Below are 16998 nucleotides of genomic sequence, written 5' to 3'. Positions count from 1 at the left end.
GACTAAATTTACATTTAGTAATTAACTTTACTAGGCTCCTGAGACTCACATCCTGCTATATATTTGCCTGACTGCAAGCACAAAACCTCAGATGTAAACAAAGTCTCGCTTACTAACTGTCTCAAAGTTTATGGTTTCCAGAGCAACCAAACTTGGCCACATATTCTCAAACCAGTGCCATCCAGACCTGGTATAGTTTCTATAGTAACTGTAGCTGAGGTGACTCATGCTCTGCCTTGCCAAGAGGTTTCTTTAGTGCTGTATTTGTTTTTCTTATCTGTATAGATAAGTTGTGTATTTTGGTCTGACAACTTGACATATTGTAGTTGTTATAAACAATGATGAACAAGAGATTGCTGCCACCACAGGTGCCTTTTTAGTCCTGTGGCTGTTGGCTGCACACTAAACTGCTTATTTGTACTGTTTGCAAATGTCTTCTACTAATTGAATTTGAGCATTAGCTGCTGGAAGCTTCCCTGTCAGCTGTCAGCAGTTTTCATTGCTTTTCCTATATGACTCCACAAGGAGAAGGACACACAAGTAATTTATATTCCATCATTAGTGTAGCTTGTGAGAAGAGGAATTAAAATCTCTGTGTGAGGAGGAACCAGGCTGGGAGAATACTCAAATATTTCAGGAGGGGATGTGGTTGATGGGTTGGGGTTGCATGAGATACAGTGAAAACACTCTATGCAGTCAGAAATGTGCTGTCTCTGCACTAGGAATAAAGACAGCACAGGAAAAATACACCACTGATAAAAATTGATAAAAATTAAGTAGAGAGCAATACAAAAGAGTAGGCAGCTAACAATTACTTTTCTGCAATGAAATTGAGCTTTTGAAGACGGTCTAATAAACTATATGAAACATTGCATACTTCTTTCATGTTTTGAAATGAAAAAATAATTGTACATAGAACCATTAACTAAAATTTTATGATCTTAGAAAGCTGTTTCTTAATGATGCATCAACATAAGAGGTTTATATTAATGCATCTTTCCCTGTTGCTTACAGTGTTTTGTGTCTGTTTTTCATAGATCAGTCCACTTACTTTAGATAACAAAACATGTAAAATATTGTCATTTTTGCCTTGTATTAGTGAAGAATACTTTGCTTCTGAGACTGCCCCAGCTGGCTAATACAAGATGAGATTTAAACAGCTTGAAAGCATCATGTTGTTTTACAATTCATTTAATTCATTAATTAGTTGCACATAATCTTCAGTGTTCTTTTTCAGCTCCCTATATTTGAAGTTAGGGTATCTGCTACCTTCTAGGAGTCCAGTTTCTCTGTGTAAAACTTGGTTAAACTTCATTAATGTTGCCCCATTTTCCTCAGATGTTTTAGTGAAATTCAAGTAGTAATGTTGGGATAAAATTATGGGACTGACCTCTGGAATCAGAGCTGGGGTTTGGCTCTGGCAAAAAGGATTTTAAGCCGTCCCAGTGCTTGGGCTGTGTTTCTTTCTCTTTTTTAAGGAGATTTGCTGTAGCTCTATTTGAATATTAGTCAGTCTCTGAACCTTATGCTAGTCTAGAGTAGGTTTATTTGTGCCATAAAGTCTGTGATTTTAAGGAAACACTAGAGAAGAGCAGGGCAGCATTTCTTTTGAGGCAGCTCTGGTTGCATTGCTCTCCTTGCACTGCTCCTTTGCTTTCTGCAACCCAGGTCACTTGGTTTTCTCCATTAGTCATCTGTTCTTAAGGAACTGAGCATAAAGGCAGAGCTTTCTCTTCTTGCCAAGTAGGGACACTAACAAAAGCAGGAACATAAAAGCTTACCTGATCTCTATATTAGAGTTTTGTCATTAGACTTGTATTTTGAAAAGTGTGATTGTTACTTTTGTAGTTACCATCACCTCAGCTTCAGTTTGGTTTTTCTTTTTCTTTTAATGTTAAGACTGGTTGCGATGTTTATCTTCAATTTTTTGTCAACTCTTAACAAAATAATGAATTTTACTTTCTTGGCTCATTTCAGAGGGTTTATATAAATTACATACATAAATTGAAAGCTAGATGTTTGTCAAAATGAAACTATACATATATATAAAGTTTGAAAAGCAATATGTTAAATGATGGCTAAAGTGAAGCTACTCTTCAGAGAACTTGATTATCTTGTAGCATTTATCTTAAGCATTATTGAAACTGAATTTCTATGGTTCATATAGAATCAGTCTCTGTAAATGTGATTGGATAAGCTCTGCATTAAGGGGAGGAGAAGGAGGACTTCAAGGCAGATGTGAATTCATTCACAGAAGCAGAGAGGAAACTTTTTTCCTCTGAGCAATATCTTAACATTATCCACTGTTTCTTCTTTCTAACCAGAGGTCTGTGCAGAGCTGTCCATTGATTTTGATGCAGCCTTGAGCTCCTTCTGTTCCTGTTGTTCTGAGTGCTATTTATAAGTCAGCCGTGTTCCATCATGTATTGTAGTTACCTGGATCTACAGTGGGAGTGGGCAGCCAAGGGGATGCAGGCTGTCAGGTTGCAAATTTCTGCATGAAAGTCAATGTGCATTTCTAGTAGGCCAGATTGTATTTAATGGGTTCATTCTGTTGCCCATCTCTAGTGTAATGTTAATTGCTCACCATACATTTCCTTTCCTAATGAAACTCTAGCACGTATCACATTTCACTGCAGCTTTTGTGTTTTTATATGCTAACTCCTGAGTCAGAGTTATTTCCAGCTTTAGATTGAGTCTTAGAAAAACTTCACAAGGTGCTGACACACAACTGCTTCATCCAAAAAATGCTCAAAGTAATCAAACATCTGCAGCTTGATTTTACAAAGACTGTAAAAAGGAAATAATGGAGTGTATTTAGGAGGAGAAATTGCAGCTCAACCAGCTTTAGTGAGAATGCACCTCTGCAGTTCAGAGAATCTGAAGTATTGTAATTACCTCTCTGAACCTTTGTACATCTTCCTGAGATGTCCTGAACTTGTGTTCTGTGTTCTGCCTTTTGCCTGTGAAGGTAATGTGTGTAACCAGTGACAAGCATTTATTGTCAGTTCAGACCTGAGCTGGGTGATCTTGTAGCTTAGGAAATAGTTCTCTTCTCTGTGTTTATGGAGGGGTGTGGGGTTGGGTTTTATGTGATTCATTACCAGTGTGGTTGCACTGCCACTCCCTTTTCACTGAACAAAACCTGTTTTGCTTCCCTAGGCTACATTTTACTCAGCCATGAGCTTGTGTTCTCTGTGTCTATGGTTTAAGTGAAGGTCCTCCCAGCTCAAGAGGACAACTGGTTTCAAAACAATATGGGAATGGTTAGCCAAACTTCCAAGGATAAATAAATCATTATTGAAATACAAAAGTAAATAAACAGTTACCATCTGCTTGGTTATGTGCATTAGAGGCAAAAGAACTTATGCAATACCCTTTACCCAGACTGGTTTTAAAAGGCAAGGCTGAGGGGGAAATTTGGCTGTGGCAGAGAAATAGGAACTTTATATTTGTCCCTGTGGTTTCTGCTGTTCAGTGTCAGCTGCTTCCATCTGGTGGCTGTTTGGGCAAGAATCCTTTCTTTACATTTACAGAACAGACGTGTCTTGTACTCCTCCAGAAAGGCAAACATTTTCTTCATTTAGGTGTTAAGCAACAAAATATTTTTTTAAAGTAATTGAGGATTCTTTTCTCCAACAGTGGCTTATCAGACACAATAATATTGGATATAATATCCAACTACTTGGTCCTTCCAAATAGAATCACAGTGCCCCTTGTCAGTGAAGTGCAGATTGCTCAGTTGCGGTTTCCTATACCAAAGGTAAGCAGGTTTCTGTTTTCAGTAATAACTGGACATTTACTTTCTTCTGTAGTAACTGTTCAAGACAATCTGTGTGCATTTTGAAATACAGTTGCTGCAATTGTACAAGTTCCTGTGAATTCAATCACTGCTAATAACGGATTAAATTTATAAATTATTCTTGTGAAGTTAATGTTTCAAAAGAACACCACGCTTGATTGATTGGTTTATTTATTCATTCTATTTTGTTGGAATCTTAAACATATTACTTTTACAATTGCTAGATTGCTGCAATGTAGTTTAACTGTGTAGATTAAAAATAAAGTAGCATGTGTTTTATATTATCATGGAAAATTACTATTAGTGTGCTTCACTAAACAGTTGTTGCTATTTTTTGCTACTCATTTCCAGAAACCTGGTATTTCCTGATGTAACTGGCATGTCTCTTATGATTGATGACAGTTTTTCTTTTCAGGAGTCTCTTGAATGCTAGGTCTGTTGAGTGTGTGGATCAACACTGATATCTTCTATTTACAGTATGTCCAAAATAAGCTTCATGTTAAGGAAATGGCAATGGAAATTCTAAAACATCTGTTGTGTAAATTGTGATGACATGGAAGCTTTGAGATTACTATACAAACTCATCTTTTCTTTTTTCAGGGTGTTCTGAGGATACACTTTATTGAAGCTCAGGATCTAGAGGGTAAAGATACTTACCTAAAAGGGATTGTCAAAGGAAAGTCAGATCCTTATGGAATCATCCGTGTGGGCAACCAGATTTTCCAAAGCAAGGTCATCAAAGAAAATCTCAATCCAAAATGGAATGAGGTTTATGAGGTATAACAAATAAAAATACCTTGTATGGAAGAAACAAAAGAAGAAATATTCTCTTTTGTTAAAGAGGTTATTTTGGGGGTTTCCTTAAGAAGCTTCTTGATGTCTCCCTCTAGAAACCCAAAGTTCTGTAACAAAACAGAAACTCTCCCTTGATTTACATAGTTACTTATTTTTATCTTGACTGAGCATCATTAATTCTGAAAAAGTACTTTGGGCTTTTAGAGCCAACATTGACAGATTTGTCTGAAAAGCAGTTAAAATTAAAATTGCAGTATTTATTAAATTGGAATTTTTTAGAGCATTTGCTTACTGATGTATTTTATTATACAAAGGTATTGCAGCTCAGCTTTTTACTGTTATTATGCCATTTAACCAAGCTTGTCAGTTTTACTGATAATGCCCTCTCACTGAACTTTCAGGCCTTAGTGTATGAACATCCAGGACAAGAGCTAGAGATTGAGCTCTTTGATGAAGATCCAGATAAAGATGACTTCCTGGGAAGGTAAATGTTCTGGAGAATATGTTTTTAGGTATTGAAAGAGATGAAATATTGTAATTTTTCTTCAATTATTATTTTAATTTAATTGCAGTTGTTCTAGTATCTAGTTGTATTTATAAATCAATTATCTTGGTAGTAAGGAATTCCCTAACTACTTCATATATGTAAACACATTTATATGAAAATGTGCTTGGGTGTGTATATGGATGTTTACATCTTTTTTGAAAAAAATAGGTGAGTATTGTGGGTACTCAGAATTGTGGCCTAACTTCTTTAATGTTTGTGAACTGGCAGTAAGTCTTAATTCTTTCTTCAGGCAAAGTTAATATAATTTTATAACTCTGTATCTTCTTCATCTTCATAGCTTCTAAATGACTGTCTCGAGTTTATTTTCCTCTTAAGAGCTGATCTTAACTATTTGATTAAAGAAAAAGTTTTACTGTAATGCTTTCACAAACATGACTCACTCTTTGGCTCCATGGGTGTTAACCCAGAAACATTTCAGGGTTTTTGCCAGCTTCTTCCTTCATTAATTTATCACCTTTATTTCTTGCAGTTTTGGAACTTTACATACAGAGTAGAGCTTCCTTGCCTTTCCAGCTACTTCTCTATTACCAGGAGCAATAGTACCTACTTCTCATTAAAATAAAGAAGTAGGTAGTTCAAAGCCTTCTTTTCCTTGCACTTCCCTGATCTTAAACTTAAGTGATGATGGGAGGAAGTGACATAATGTGTATATCAGTACTAGTAGAATAAAAGGCCAGACAAATGTTCATGCACTGGCATGCAGCTGTCTGCTCTGTTTAATTTTTAGCAGATTCATGCCCTGCTACATTTTTAGCTTGTGTGAACTGGAACTCTCCCAGACACTGCCAAAGCATGAGTTTGGTCATAGCCTATGTCCAGGTGCTATTTCCAGTGGGTAGTTTGGATGTGCTCTCTGTTTTGAGAGTTGAGTCATATATATGTGAATTATATTGTGCCAGTTGCCCTCACAGCTACAAGCTGGGCTCCCATGTTGGCATTTTTCTGTTATCCTGCACTCATCTTTGCTCAGCCATTTCATTCCATGCTTCTTCCTTTCTGTGGTGCCAAAAGAATAGTATTCTGCTGTTTTGATCTCAGTGAATACTCAGCAGACACGGTGGTACTTGAGTTCTGTTCTAGATCTTTTGTTTCTTGACTAAAGTGCTACTTTTTTTTCTCCATTTTTCTAGTTTGATGATTGATTTAATTGAAGTTGAAAAGGAGCGTCTTCTAGATGAGGTAAGCAAGTTCAGTGAGTTTTGGGTCAAAAAGGCCCATATGTTGTACATGTAGTTGTTCTTGCATTGTTTTTTCGTGGGCATAGTTCCTGTATGTGCAAGAATAACCTTAATGCTGTAGAAATAGATGCTGTGATGATCAGTACATTGGTTTAAGAGATATCTAAACTGGTGTCATCTGAAAAATGATGACATTCTTTGTCAGTCTTGGAGTTTTAAGGTTACTCCTTTGCAAATGCAAAAAATAGCAACTTAGATATTTTGTGTAAAGGTTTTTTTGCAAGAGAATAGTTATTTGCTGGGCAGACTAATTTTTGTACTATATGTAAGAGAGATTTTATAGGAATGTTGTGCAGAGTTGGTTTTCCCACACCATCTTTACAGAACTTTAAGATTTTTCTTGGTATTTTAGAGATGCTTTTATCATGTGACATAGAGGTTTGTCTAGGTGGTTTTATCATTCTGTCATGTAATACTTTATGTAAAATATGACATTTTAATGGATCAGATCTTTTCAGGTTGTGGACTTCAGATCTGAGAGATTCTTAGTAGACTTCAGTGCTTCCTAAATGTCCTAAAGAACCAATTGCAATCATATATTTGTTTGCCAGATTATTTCACATTACTTTGCTTAATTTTCAGTGGTTTACTTTGGATGAAGTGTCCAAAGGAAAGTTGCATTTAAAACTGGAATGGCTCACATTGATGCCAACTGCTGACAACCTAGACAAGGTATTAAAGGGACACATTGCTATCATTCTAATATTAATTGCTTTGAGGTTATTTTGTTTTGACTTTTTTGTTTATTTGTTAAGTATATAACCAGTTTTCTAACTGCTGTGAATTTGGAGAAACTGTAATTTTAGAATTATTTTAGAATAATAAAGCATTATTCCAAGCTGTCTGTCTTTAGAAATCTCAAACCAATCATAAGTGTCAATGGTTTACATGAGATTTTCAAATGCTTTTGTGGTTTTCTTTTCTCTTAATGTTTCTGCTTAAGAATATCTGCTAACATTTCATTGGTCTAGGAGATAAAGGTGGATATGATTTTGCAATTTGTCCAATTAAAAAAAAATAAGTAGGAAATGGGGTGCAAATTTCCACATAAATGGTTTTAAAATGTCTGTATGATTCTTGAAAACTTCTTTTTATGCTTCATGCTATGAATTTGTGAATGTTTCCTTTTTGGGAGATGGTTTGGGTTGTTTTTGTTTTTGTTTTTTTTTCCAGAAATGGTACAGAAATAGTAATATTTGGTTTCCAGAAAGGCTTACAGTGTGTTTTTTGTTTTAGGTGCTCACAAGCATTAGAGCTGATAAAGACCAAGCTAATGATGGGCTTTCATCTGCATTGCTTATTCTGTATTTGGACTCAGCAAGAAATCTGCCTGTAAGTTATGTTCTCATGGACACCCTTTTGTCACAGAGTCCCTTGGGTACTCCCAGCATGTCTTGCTTGGTAGTGTGACACACACTGCTTTACTAACACACATTCTGCCATCTTCTCTATAATTCCTTTCCTTTCAAGTCGTGTAATGTAAGGTCCACATTTTTAGTAGCATAGTATTATAGCTATATATCTATTAAAACATTACTCTTTAATCAGTATGGTTTTTCTTTAAAGAATGCTCCTTTCCTGGACTTGAAAGGCTGCATGGTTTTATTACATGATGTTTTCCATAAATCCTATGGGATTAGCATGAGGAATTTTAAGGAACTAACTGGGAAAAAACCCACTTCCTTGTGTTCAGGTAAACTTGCTTGCTTTGGCTTAGGGTATTGCTGGAGATTTGAAGGTACTGAAATCCTCATCATAAAATTAATACTGTGCAGATGATGTTACAGTGCCAGAATACTTTTACAAGATTTCTATCAGATTGTTTTTTGCAGGATGGTTTATTTGCTTGTGCAAAGCACAAAAATAAATCATGTTCTCTCACTCTGTGAATTTATCCTTTAGGACTGTGAAATAGCTTGTTTTGGAGTTTATTTCAGGTTAATGAAGTACTGTTCCTGCTTGTAATTGATAGCAGTAACAAATTTAACTCTACCATAAAGATACATGAAGTTTAACTGAGTTTTGCTGGCTTTCAGCATTGCTATTAGATGAGAGGTTCTGGAAGTGATGACTCAAATATAAATCAGAGAATACAGTTTTCAAGCTTTGGATTTTTTTGCATGCATCTTTCAGATTTGTCTGCTGAAATTTAAGTTTAAGTTAAAGCAGAGTGGTAACAAATGAAATTTTAGTAGACCAAACAATTTACATGGCTGACTAGTGATTTCATGTCAGTTCCAGGGTGTATAGAGCAGAGTTGGAAGCAGTATTTCTAGGCTATTTTGAAAGCTAAAGAGACTCATTTGGAATAGATCCTCATGTTACCTTTTTAGCCTCACTGTATATTGTATTCAGGTAAAATCTCTAACTTGGCAAAAAAAATTAAAATTACTGCAGTACAGAGTAAGCAGCAACAGAACAGAATAGAATTATGGTGTGCTTAGCATCAGTTTCTGAGCACTGCAACAGACAGAGGCAACACTGTCTGCCATCTGTTTTGTGTACTCAACTCAATTGAACCAATTTATGTATCTTCTTGTTCAGCTAATGGATTTTACTGAAACAGCTACAAATTTAATATGTTTGGTAAAATACACTAAAGCCTCTCATTTAAAATAGATGGTGTAAAGTTCTCTCCTACACCAGTTCCAGTCTTTTCCATACAGCTCTGATTCTCTGTTACATTCTCCAGCAAATACTGTGAGGCTTTGTCATAAATTAAATTTTTTGTTTTAAACAAACATTCTGTACTATTATCTCCCTCCTTTGGAAAGATTGGGTTGCAAGTCTTGAGTTCTACCTATTTTTGCAGACAGTATTTTAATTTTGGTGCATTTAGTCAGTAGATCTCTACACTCTAGGGCACAGAAAGGGGGAGTTGTTTGCACAAAGCTGACCAGTTAGGAAATTTGGGAACAGCATCCCAAATTTCCTGTTGCTGCATCTGGTATTCTGTCTACAGTACAAGAATTGCCTGGGTGGGTTGAGAATGATGGTCATGGTGTGGGACCTGTTTAATCCTCTTACTTTTTTCTTCTTCTACCAGCCCAGAAAAGCAGTTGCAACAAATGACTCAATATTTAACTTCAAGTAATTTTCTTTCCAGTGTTGAAAATAATACAATAGAAAGTAACATGGAACAATTGCAAATTCCATGTACAAGTTTTCTACAATAGAATTATATGATACTGTATTAAATAATCTTTTCCAAAAACCAGAGACCAAAAGACTTCACAGTTATGTCAAACAGGGGGGAAATACCCTGGCAAGACTTTGTTTATGCAGGAGGACTGAAAAGGTTCCTGTATGTTCTAGAAAGACAATGTCATGGAGCTTCTACATGAACTACAGTTAATTGTAAATAACTAGAGCTTTTTTATGGCCATAGGATTCTAATGTGGAGCAACATTTACAAAACTAAACATGAAATTTGCCAGTTTCTCATTTTTGCTCAAGTTCAGTGGTAGGGGCTGTGTAGAGCAATAGCAAATTAATTTCTTGTGTTGCTTGTATTTATGGAGAAGAGAGAATTCAAAGAGAATGAAGGGTTAAGATTACACTGACCCTTATTAAGAGCTTGAAAGCTGTCGTGCACAACTTTAAAAGTTACAGTGAAATGTTTTCTACATGAATAATTACTTTTTATTACCTTTTAAGTTGCCTTAAGTGAATGTTTATCACTGCTACATTTTAGCTCATACCTTCAGCCTTGTTTTGTTCAAGTTACAGTGCTGAGTTACCCCAACACAAGCCTTTCTTTTGCACAGGTGCATCATAGTTGTGACTTTCTGGCATACTGGGATGAGTTATCTGGAAGAGAAATAGAAATAGTGTAGAAGGCTGGTCTCTGAGTTAGTAAACATTAGTTGCATCTGCCATATAAATCTGAACTGCCAAGAGTGAGCCTGGAAAGTGGGTTAATATATTCAAATAATTAATAAGAAAATAAAATTTATAAAAATCATTCCATCTTGCTGTGTTTTACAGAAAGTCATTTAATGGATGAAACTATTTATACTGACAAATATTTACTTTTTGTTACCTGCTGTTTACTCTGGAATCCTTTGACTATTTTCCTTAACTTTTCTGTGTAGTAAAGCTGCTTATGCATTCATTCTGCCACAATCCCATCACTCTGCTTTCTCCTTCCATTTCCATCTTCCTAAGAGTATCTACGAGGGAAACTTTGGGTGTGGATACTTAAAAGAGAGGAGAGCATCTGGACTAGTCTTTTGTGAAAACACTACCTCACTCTATAGAGCACTATTTGTGAGTTCTCTGGTATTGTTTGTATTGTACCTTTTCTCTGCCAGAGTGTGGATTAGTGCTACTAAAGCCACTCACTCTAGTGGAATGAGAGCATGCAATTTGTTTTCCTGCATGGTTTCAACAAGTGTGCATTGTTTTTGTGCTATTTTTATTGCATTTTAAAGGCTACTTAAATTTCATTGATCAGCATATAATTGGGTAAGTAATTAACCTTTTATGATAAAAACCCAAGATAAGTTTGTTGTTCTTTACATTAAATTTAAATTGCTGATTAATTGAGAAATAAAATGCATACTATACTAGCACACTGTGTGCTGGTTAATTTTTGGCTTTTATTGCAAAGAAATTAAAATAATAAGTACTGCAACCAACATCCCCATAGTTTCTTTAAAAGGTGATGCACTTAATGTTTGTAAGAAGTTGCAGCCTCTCCACACTGGTTCAAGTTGCTTTAAAAATGGGTGCAGTTCTTTTTGCTTCCCAAACTATAAATTCCCTTGTAAATTCTATCTCACTCCATGATGCTCCTTGTTTTGCAAATTCCCAAGCTCCTTTTCTTTTTTCAAATTAATCTGTAGTTGGTAGAATCCAGACTAGGGTTAACTACCAAGTAATATTTTTTGCTTGAATTTAATATTACAAAATTATTAAAAACTGAGTGTTTGAGTATTTTGCACTTAAATTAGAAGTACAACTTTGATATCTTCAAAAAGACTGAGAATCTGTTTAGAATATCTTTTTGTCATAGAGAGGTGGGTTTGTCTTCAGAGATTGTGCAGATAAATTTGTTATTGGCTGGCTACACCATAATCCTTGATTTTACAACACCTTTCCAAAGCCCAGTAAATCCCTTTCTGTTAGTTTCTCTGTAGGGGTTAATTTTAAAGTATCTAAAAAGTTATAACCATTCCATAATCTTGATAAAAATTAATGAATGAGAAAGACAATTTACAACCTATGATCTCATCATTTTAGTGTTTAAACTGTTAAGGAGTTGCTGTTTCTTTTAGTTATACAAATACTTCGCCAGATACATCTTTAAAGTTATTATTATTTTTTTTTAAATCAAGATGCTGGATTAAGGATGTAGCCCTGATTGTTTTTGTGGATCTTAGGATCTTTGTCTTAAGACAGGTTGTCTATATAGAGCATTTATTCAGAAATCAGACAAAACTTTACAAATCCCTGATTCAAATTGTGAGTCAGAGTGGAACAGCAGCTGTTCAAAAAAAGCTGGGTCTGGATTCCCTTCTGCAGCAGTGGGAACTGCATGGCTCTGCAGTACCTTGGGTGCTGATCTTGTTGCAAGCAGGCCTAGAACTGCACTTAACCCAGGGCATCCTTAAACATGGGCTGTTACACAAACATTCACTCCTGCAAGCTCAGTCTATAACCTACATGTAACATGAGTTACTGGGGAAGTGTTAAAAAGGGAGCTCACTTCCTATGGAGAGGGGAAAATCCTGAGTGCTTTCTGCTGCTTTCTGGAGGGTTTATTGACTGCTGCAAATCTAGATTTGTGACATCAAGATATTTACCCATTCAAATGTGATTTAGCTGAAGTTATGGTGTAAGAATTATGTTAGTTTCCAAAAGTAACACTAGTTTTAAGATAATCTATAGTTCATAACAGTTTTGGTGTCTGTGTAATATATAAATTGTTCATATTTAAAATTAGCTCTTACAGGTGGTGACAGTCTTCTGGTTATTCGGTGAGGATGCACTCAGAGATACCCAAACAACACTTAGTGAATCAAAAGAAGTTATGAGTCATAGCCAAAGCATATTGAATCAGGAGCTGGCTGAATAACAAACCAGTTTTTCACTTGTATAATTAATGCATTTGCTATTAGGATTTACTGTAAATGTCACTGGCTATTAGAGAATTCCACTGTGTCATTATCAGTATATTTCTTGGATAACCCATCCTCTTTCCCTGTAACTGCAAAGACACTCAGAACCATACCAGGACTATTTTGTCACCCAAAGCAAGACCTTCCCTTTTTAGATTGGACACCCCCTTTTCTCCTCTGAGTCCTTCCCAGCCTTTCAGCTACCATCTTCATGGATGTGCAGCTTCTTCCCTTGAAACCTGAAGCTTGGCTTAATTTGCCCCAGCTGATGTTCCTCTTGGCCTATCCTTGCTATGATTCCAGAGGAATTGAGATATGTTCAATATCCAGGAGTCAGTGGTTGTCTGCCCTTCTGTATGATCACATAGGTTTGGTTATGACTTCTAAAATTCTTTGAAATAATATAGGAGGGGAAGGATTTGTATTGAACATGAAGATGCAAATGGAAAGGAAAAAAAGTCCAGTAAGCTGAGTGGCAATTTAAGATTCAAAATTATCTTGTTAAGTTGTAGATGCCACCTGATAGAATTAGGTACTTTTCTGTAGAGGAAAATCATTGCATCCTTATAAATGTGGGATGGAAATAGAAAGAAAGAGATCTGAAAATAGATCTTTCTACAGAAAGAGATTTGTAGTCGTGCTGTGTCATATTGTTATGAAGAAAACACTGTAATCTGTGTAGAAAAGAGGAATTCAGCCTGTGAGATGTATGGCCTAGTCCTTTTGTTCTGCTTAGCTGTTGCTAAGGCCCTGATCTTGGCTGTAGGAACTTAAGATCTGGAGCACAGCACTGATGATGGGAGAGATAATAATCATGGCTAGCAGAGGAAGGGAGTTCAGCCTTAGGAAATAAATCATGGAACCACAGAAAGGTTTGGCACCTTAAAGATCATCTCCTTGCAACCCCCTTGCCATGGACAGACACCTTCCCCTAGATCAGTTTACTCAAAAGCCCCATTCAACCTGGCCTTGAACCAGGGATGGGGAATCCACAACTAGTACAAACAAAGTGACAATTTTATCTTCATCCTAAAATAGGGAACAGTGCTTAAACTCCAGCAAAGAACATACCTGTCAAGCATTTAAAAATTCCTAATGAGAAACAGTTAAGCATTAGTTTCAATGAGGGATAGTTAGTTTCAATTAGTTTCAGCTAGGCATAGTGTGCAGTCTCCACCTTTGAAGGTCTGCAAGTACAGTACTAAATTCCTAATGCATCAGATAAATAACTGTGGACAATTCCTTGATTTTATTTTAAGAAAGATAATGTTCAAGAAAAATACCCCACAAAAGTAGTCAAACTTTATTTCTGGTTCTCTCAAGTTTAAGAGTTGGACTTGATGTTCCTTGTGAGTTGTTTCCAACTCAAAATATTCTGTGATTTTGTGCTAGCTATTGTATGTTCATTCTGAAATAGAAATTTTTGAAGCAGGATGCCAGAATCTTTGGAATATTTTGGTCAAGTGGAATATATGACATCCCAAAAGAAAGTGTAAAATAGTATTTCTGCATAAAAGTTAAATCTCAAATTTTAGTCACTTAGATCTTCATTTCAGAAAGGCATTTCTTTGGCAAGGCATTAATATCAGTTCCTCTTCATAAACCAGAATATTTTAAAAGGCCACTGTGTGATATTTTTTTTATTGCTGCCATCCACAGCTTCTGAAACAGAATTCTCCCTTGAAGCAAAAATGTATCCCTGAAGAAAAAGCCAGCCATTAGTACACTAACTTGAAGTCTGTTTTATTTACAAATCTTATTTCCTGAAATTATTTCTTATTAATTAAATTCGAATTTTCCTAGACATTATTGTGTCACATAACAACATATTAATCTTCAAATAAATTTCTAAAATTTCCTTATTTAATGGAAAGCAGTCAGAGGTTTGATCCTGCTAAGCCAGTTTAAATTCCTATTTTTAGTATACTTGCATGCCTTCATTCAACTGAGTAAGGTAGCAGACCTTCATTCTAGTTAGCATGCAGTGTTTGCATCAGTTTTCTGAAGAGGCTTAAAGAACTTTGACTTTTATAATTATGTAAATTCTTATCAATTAGATATTGTAATTTTTCCCATAAAAAGACTCCATTGTCTAAATGCTTATCATCAGAAAAGCTTCTGGGTTGTGAAAATACGCTCAAACAAATTCTAAAAAGGTTCATTCAGAAGGTAGTTCATAGGGCATCAGGCATTAAATAAAAATATTTTGTGAATTATCCTTATTAGGATTAAAAAAAAAGATCAGAGTAATACAAGCAGACTGAAATAGGGTATATTAGTTTAAAAGCAGAATGAAAATGTCTAGAGAAGAGAAGGGAAAAAAAGTTTTGTCAGACTTTTTGTTGTTGTGGTGGTCCTTTATTGTTTTGTTTTAAAGATGTTGGTTTTATTTTTTTAGGTTGTTTTTTTCCCCTGCTTTGTCCTATGTTGTTGTGTCATAATTTATTAACCTAGTGAAATTGCTTCATTGCATGTCTTATTAACCCTTCCTGTGTTCATTCTCTCCTGACTTAAAAGAATAATCCATTAGAATTTAACCCTGATGGCTTGAAGAAGGCTGCTGTTCAGAAAGCCCTGAAGGTAACATTCATATAGTTGTCCATTTAAGGTCACAAGAGTAATTGGAAATGCACAAATGCCTGCAACACTCTACTTCCAACACTGGATGGGATTTCTATTGCCAGATACACTTTGTGTAATTCTGTTTTACTTGCATTTGATTTCAAGAAGCCAATGTCAGGATGTTGTTAAGATACTGTGGTCTGTGGTAATTTGAACTCTAGATCAGATTAGTGGAGTACAGGCTGCTTGAGAAGACTGGGGAAAAGTGCTGGGAACTCATTTGTACTAGTGACTAAAGAATGAAGCTGACATGAAAGCTAAGCCATCTTTTACAAACTGAGTGAAACCTTATCACTCAACTCTGAATGATTGGTTTGAAATAACCCTGTTTCTGATAGATGTTTTTAGAAGGTTTTACATCTTTTACATCACTGCTAAAGAAATTTAGGCCAGCTTTTTGGTAGGCAGACTTGGAAAGTGCTAAGCCACATGCTGAGCTGGAGTAATTTGATCAAGGGACAGACTTGAATGGGCTGTCAACAAGTCTGCCAGTACCTGGTGTTAGAGGTGCATTACATGTGTGTGTGCACATTGATACCTGCTTCATTTGAATTAAAATTATTCCTGTTTACATATCAGCATAAGTGACAGGATCTTTTTGTCAACTCCTGTAGTTTCATCATTTTATGAAGAAAGTTTCAGGCACATTTTGTGGACAAAGAAAAAATAAAGATAATTTCACCTACCATTTTAAAACACCATCAGTTGCAGTGTAATATGGCTTTCTTTCTGTTCTGTAAACCTTTGTATTGGGTTTTATTTGAGAGCTAAATATTTTTTATTGGAAATAATAAAAAAAAAGAAGGTAGCATTCATCCAAGAAAGGAGTGCTTTCTTAACAGCTTTATTTCTAAAGGAAAGTATGGTGCTAAGCAGTATGTCACATTAAAGCTGAGAATTATTAGTGGAAGTATGATGTACAAAATGTAAGTTCAGATCAAAAAATACATCTAAATGATGCACTCTCTTAATTTAAAAATATAAAATATTTGAATCACTTGGTTGCAATTGTGACCTTACATGCATTAAGAAGATTTTAACTAACTTCCTGTTGATATACCTGATTTTCCTACAGCATAGATCTCAAAATAGCCATGTATCCTACATTTTCTAGGCTTTTTAAACTGCATTAACACCTGCTTGAGATGATTAACTTTCATGTCTAAATTTTCTTTCCGAATTGAATTTTTGTTATATTAAATTGAAATTCACGAAAGAAACATATAGTTGAAATGTTCCTTTGCATATATAATTTGTTTCTAAACTGATGTTTGTTTTCACAGTTTGATGTAATGCTATACAGCTGGTGAGCAAGGCTCAGATATGGCAGATGATTGATTCTCTAATAAAGAGTATTTGGTAAACTGTAGAAATATCCCTCGCATACATTATAGTGCATATTCTTTCTCCCCAAACTGAAAAGTAAGGAACATCAGTATTGGATACCACATCCAGTTTAATAGTTCTGTATATAAAGTTACTGAGTTTGTGTTTTCTTTATATCTCCCATCTGCATGCAGTATTCATTTTGCAGTTTTAACTATGCTTCATTAGCTTTGGGGATTGTAATGCTCATTAAAAGATAAGAATTTGCATCTTACCAGTTTCATTTAAAGAAAATGGAAATAAGTCTAAAACTCCTGCTTATTAGCAGCATTTTGCTTCATCATATTTAGGTAGTTGGATGCCTTCATGTTGATGTGTTCACGAGCTACTCTCCAGTCTGCCATTCCAGCCAGCTGAATAAAATACTGAGAATAATAGAGAAGCATGTGGTAGAATGCATATGATATGTATTTTTAAGATGCGAACATTAAGTTTCAGAGAGGAGATGTTTTGCTTTGTTCTGAA

At 35.4% G+C, this 16998-nt stretch overlaps 1 protein-coding gene across 3 annotated transcripts in view; it reads left to right on the top strand.

Annotated features, from left to right (window-relative positions):
* ESYT2 (extended synaptotagmin 2) overlaps positions 1-16998 on the top strand; it is a 79213-nt gene that overhangs the window by 50576 nt on the left and 11639 nt on the right. Inside the window, exons 8-14 of one of the 3 annotated variants that reach the window (XM_079301061.1) lie at positions 3643-3763; positions 4403-4579; positions 4999-5081; positions 6296-6344; positions 6986-7075; positions 7640-7735; positions 15043-15105. In XM_079301061.1, coding sequence (XP_079157187.1) covers positions 3643-3763; positions 4403-4579; positions 4999-5081; positions 6296-6344; positions 6986-7075; positions 7640-7735; positions 15043-15105 — 679 coding nt within the window. Of the gene's footprint in view, positions 1-3642; positions 3764-4402; positions 4580-4998; positions 5082-6295; positions 6345-6985; positions 7076-7639; positions 7736-10570; positions 10673-15042; positions 15106-16998 lie in introns of all 3 variants that reach the window. The other 2 variants (XM_079301060.1, XM_079301062.1) reach the window with 2 other exon arrangements.

This window comes from Erithacus rubecula (genome assembly GCF_903797595.1).
Source record: "Erithacus rubecula genome assembly, chromosome: 3".
Lineage (NCBI taxonomy): Eukaryota > Metazoa > Chordata > Aves > Passeriformes > Muscicapidae > Erithacus > Erithacus rubecula.
Note: the sequence above shows the minus strand (reverse complement) of the source record. Positions and strands in the feature narration are given on the sequence as shown.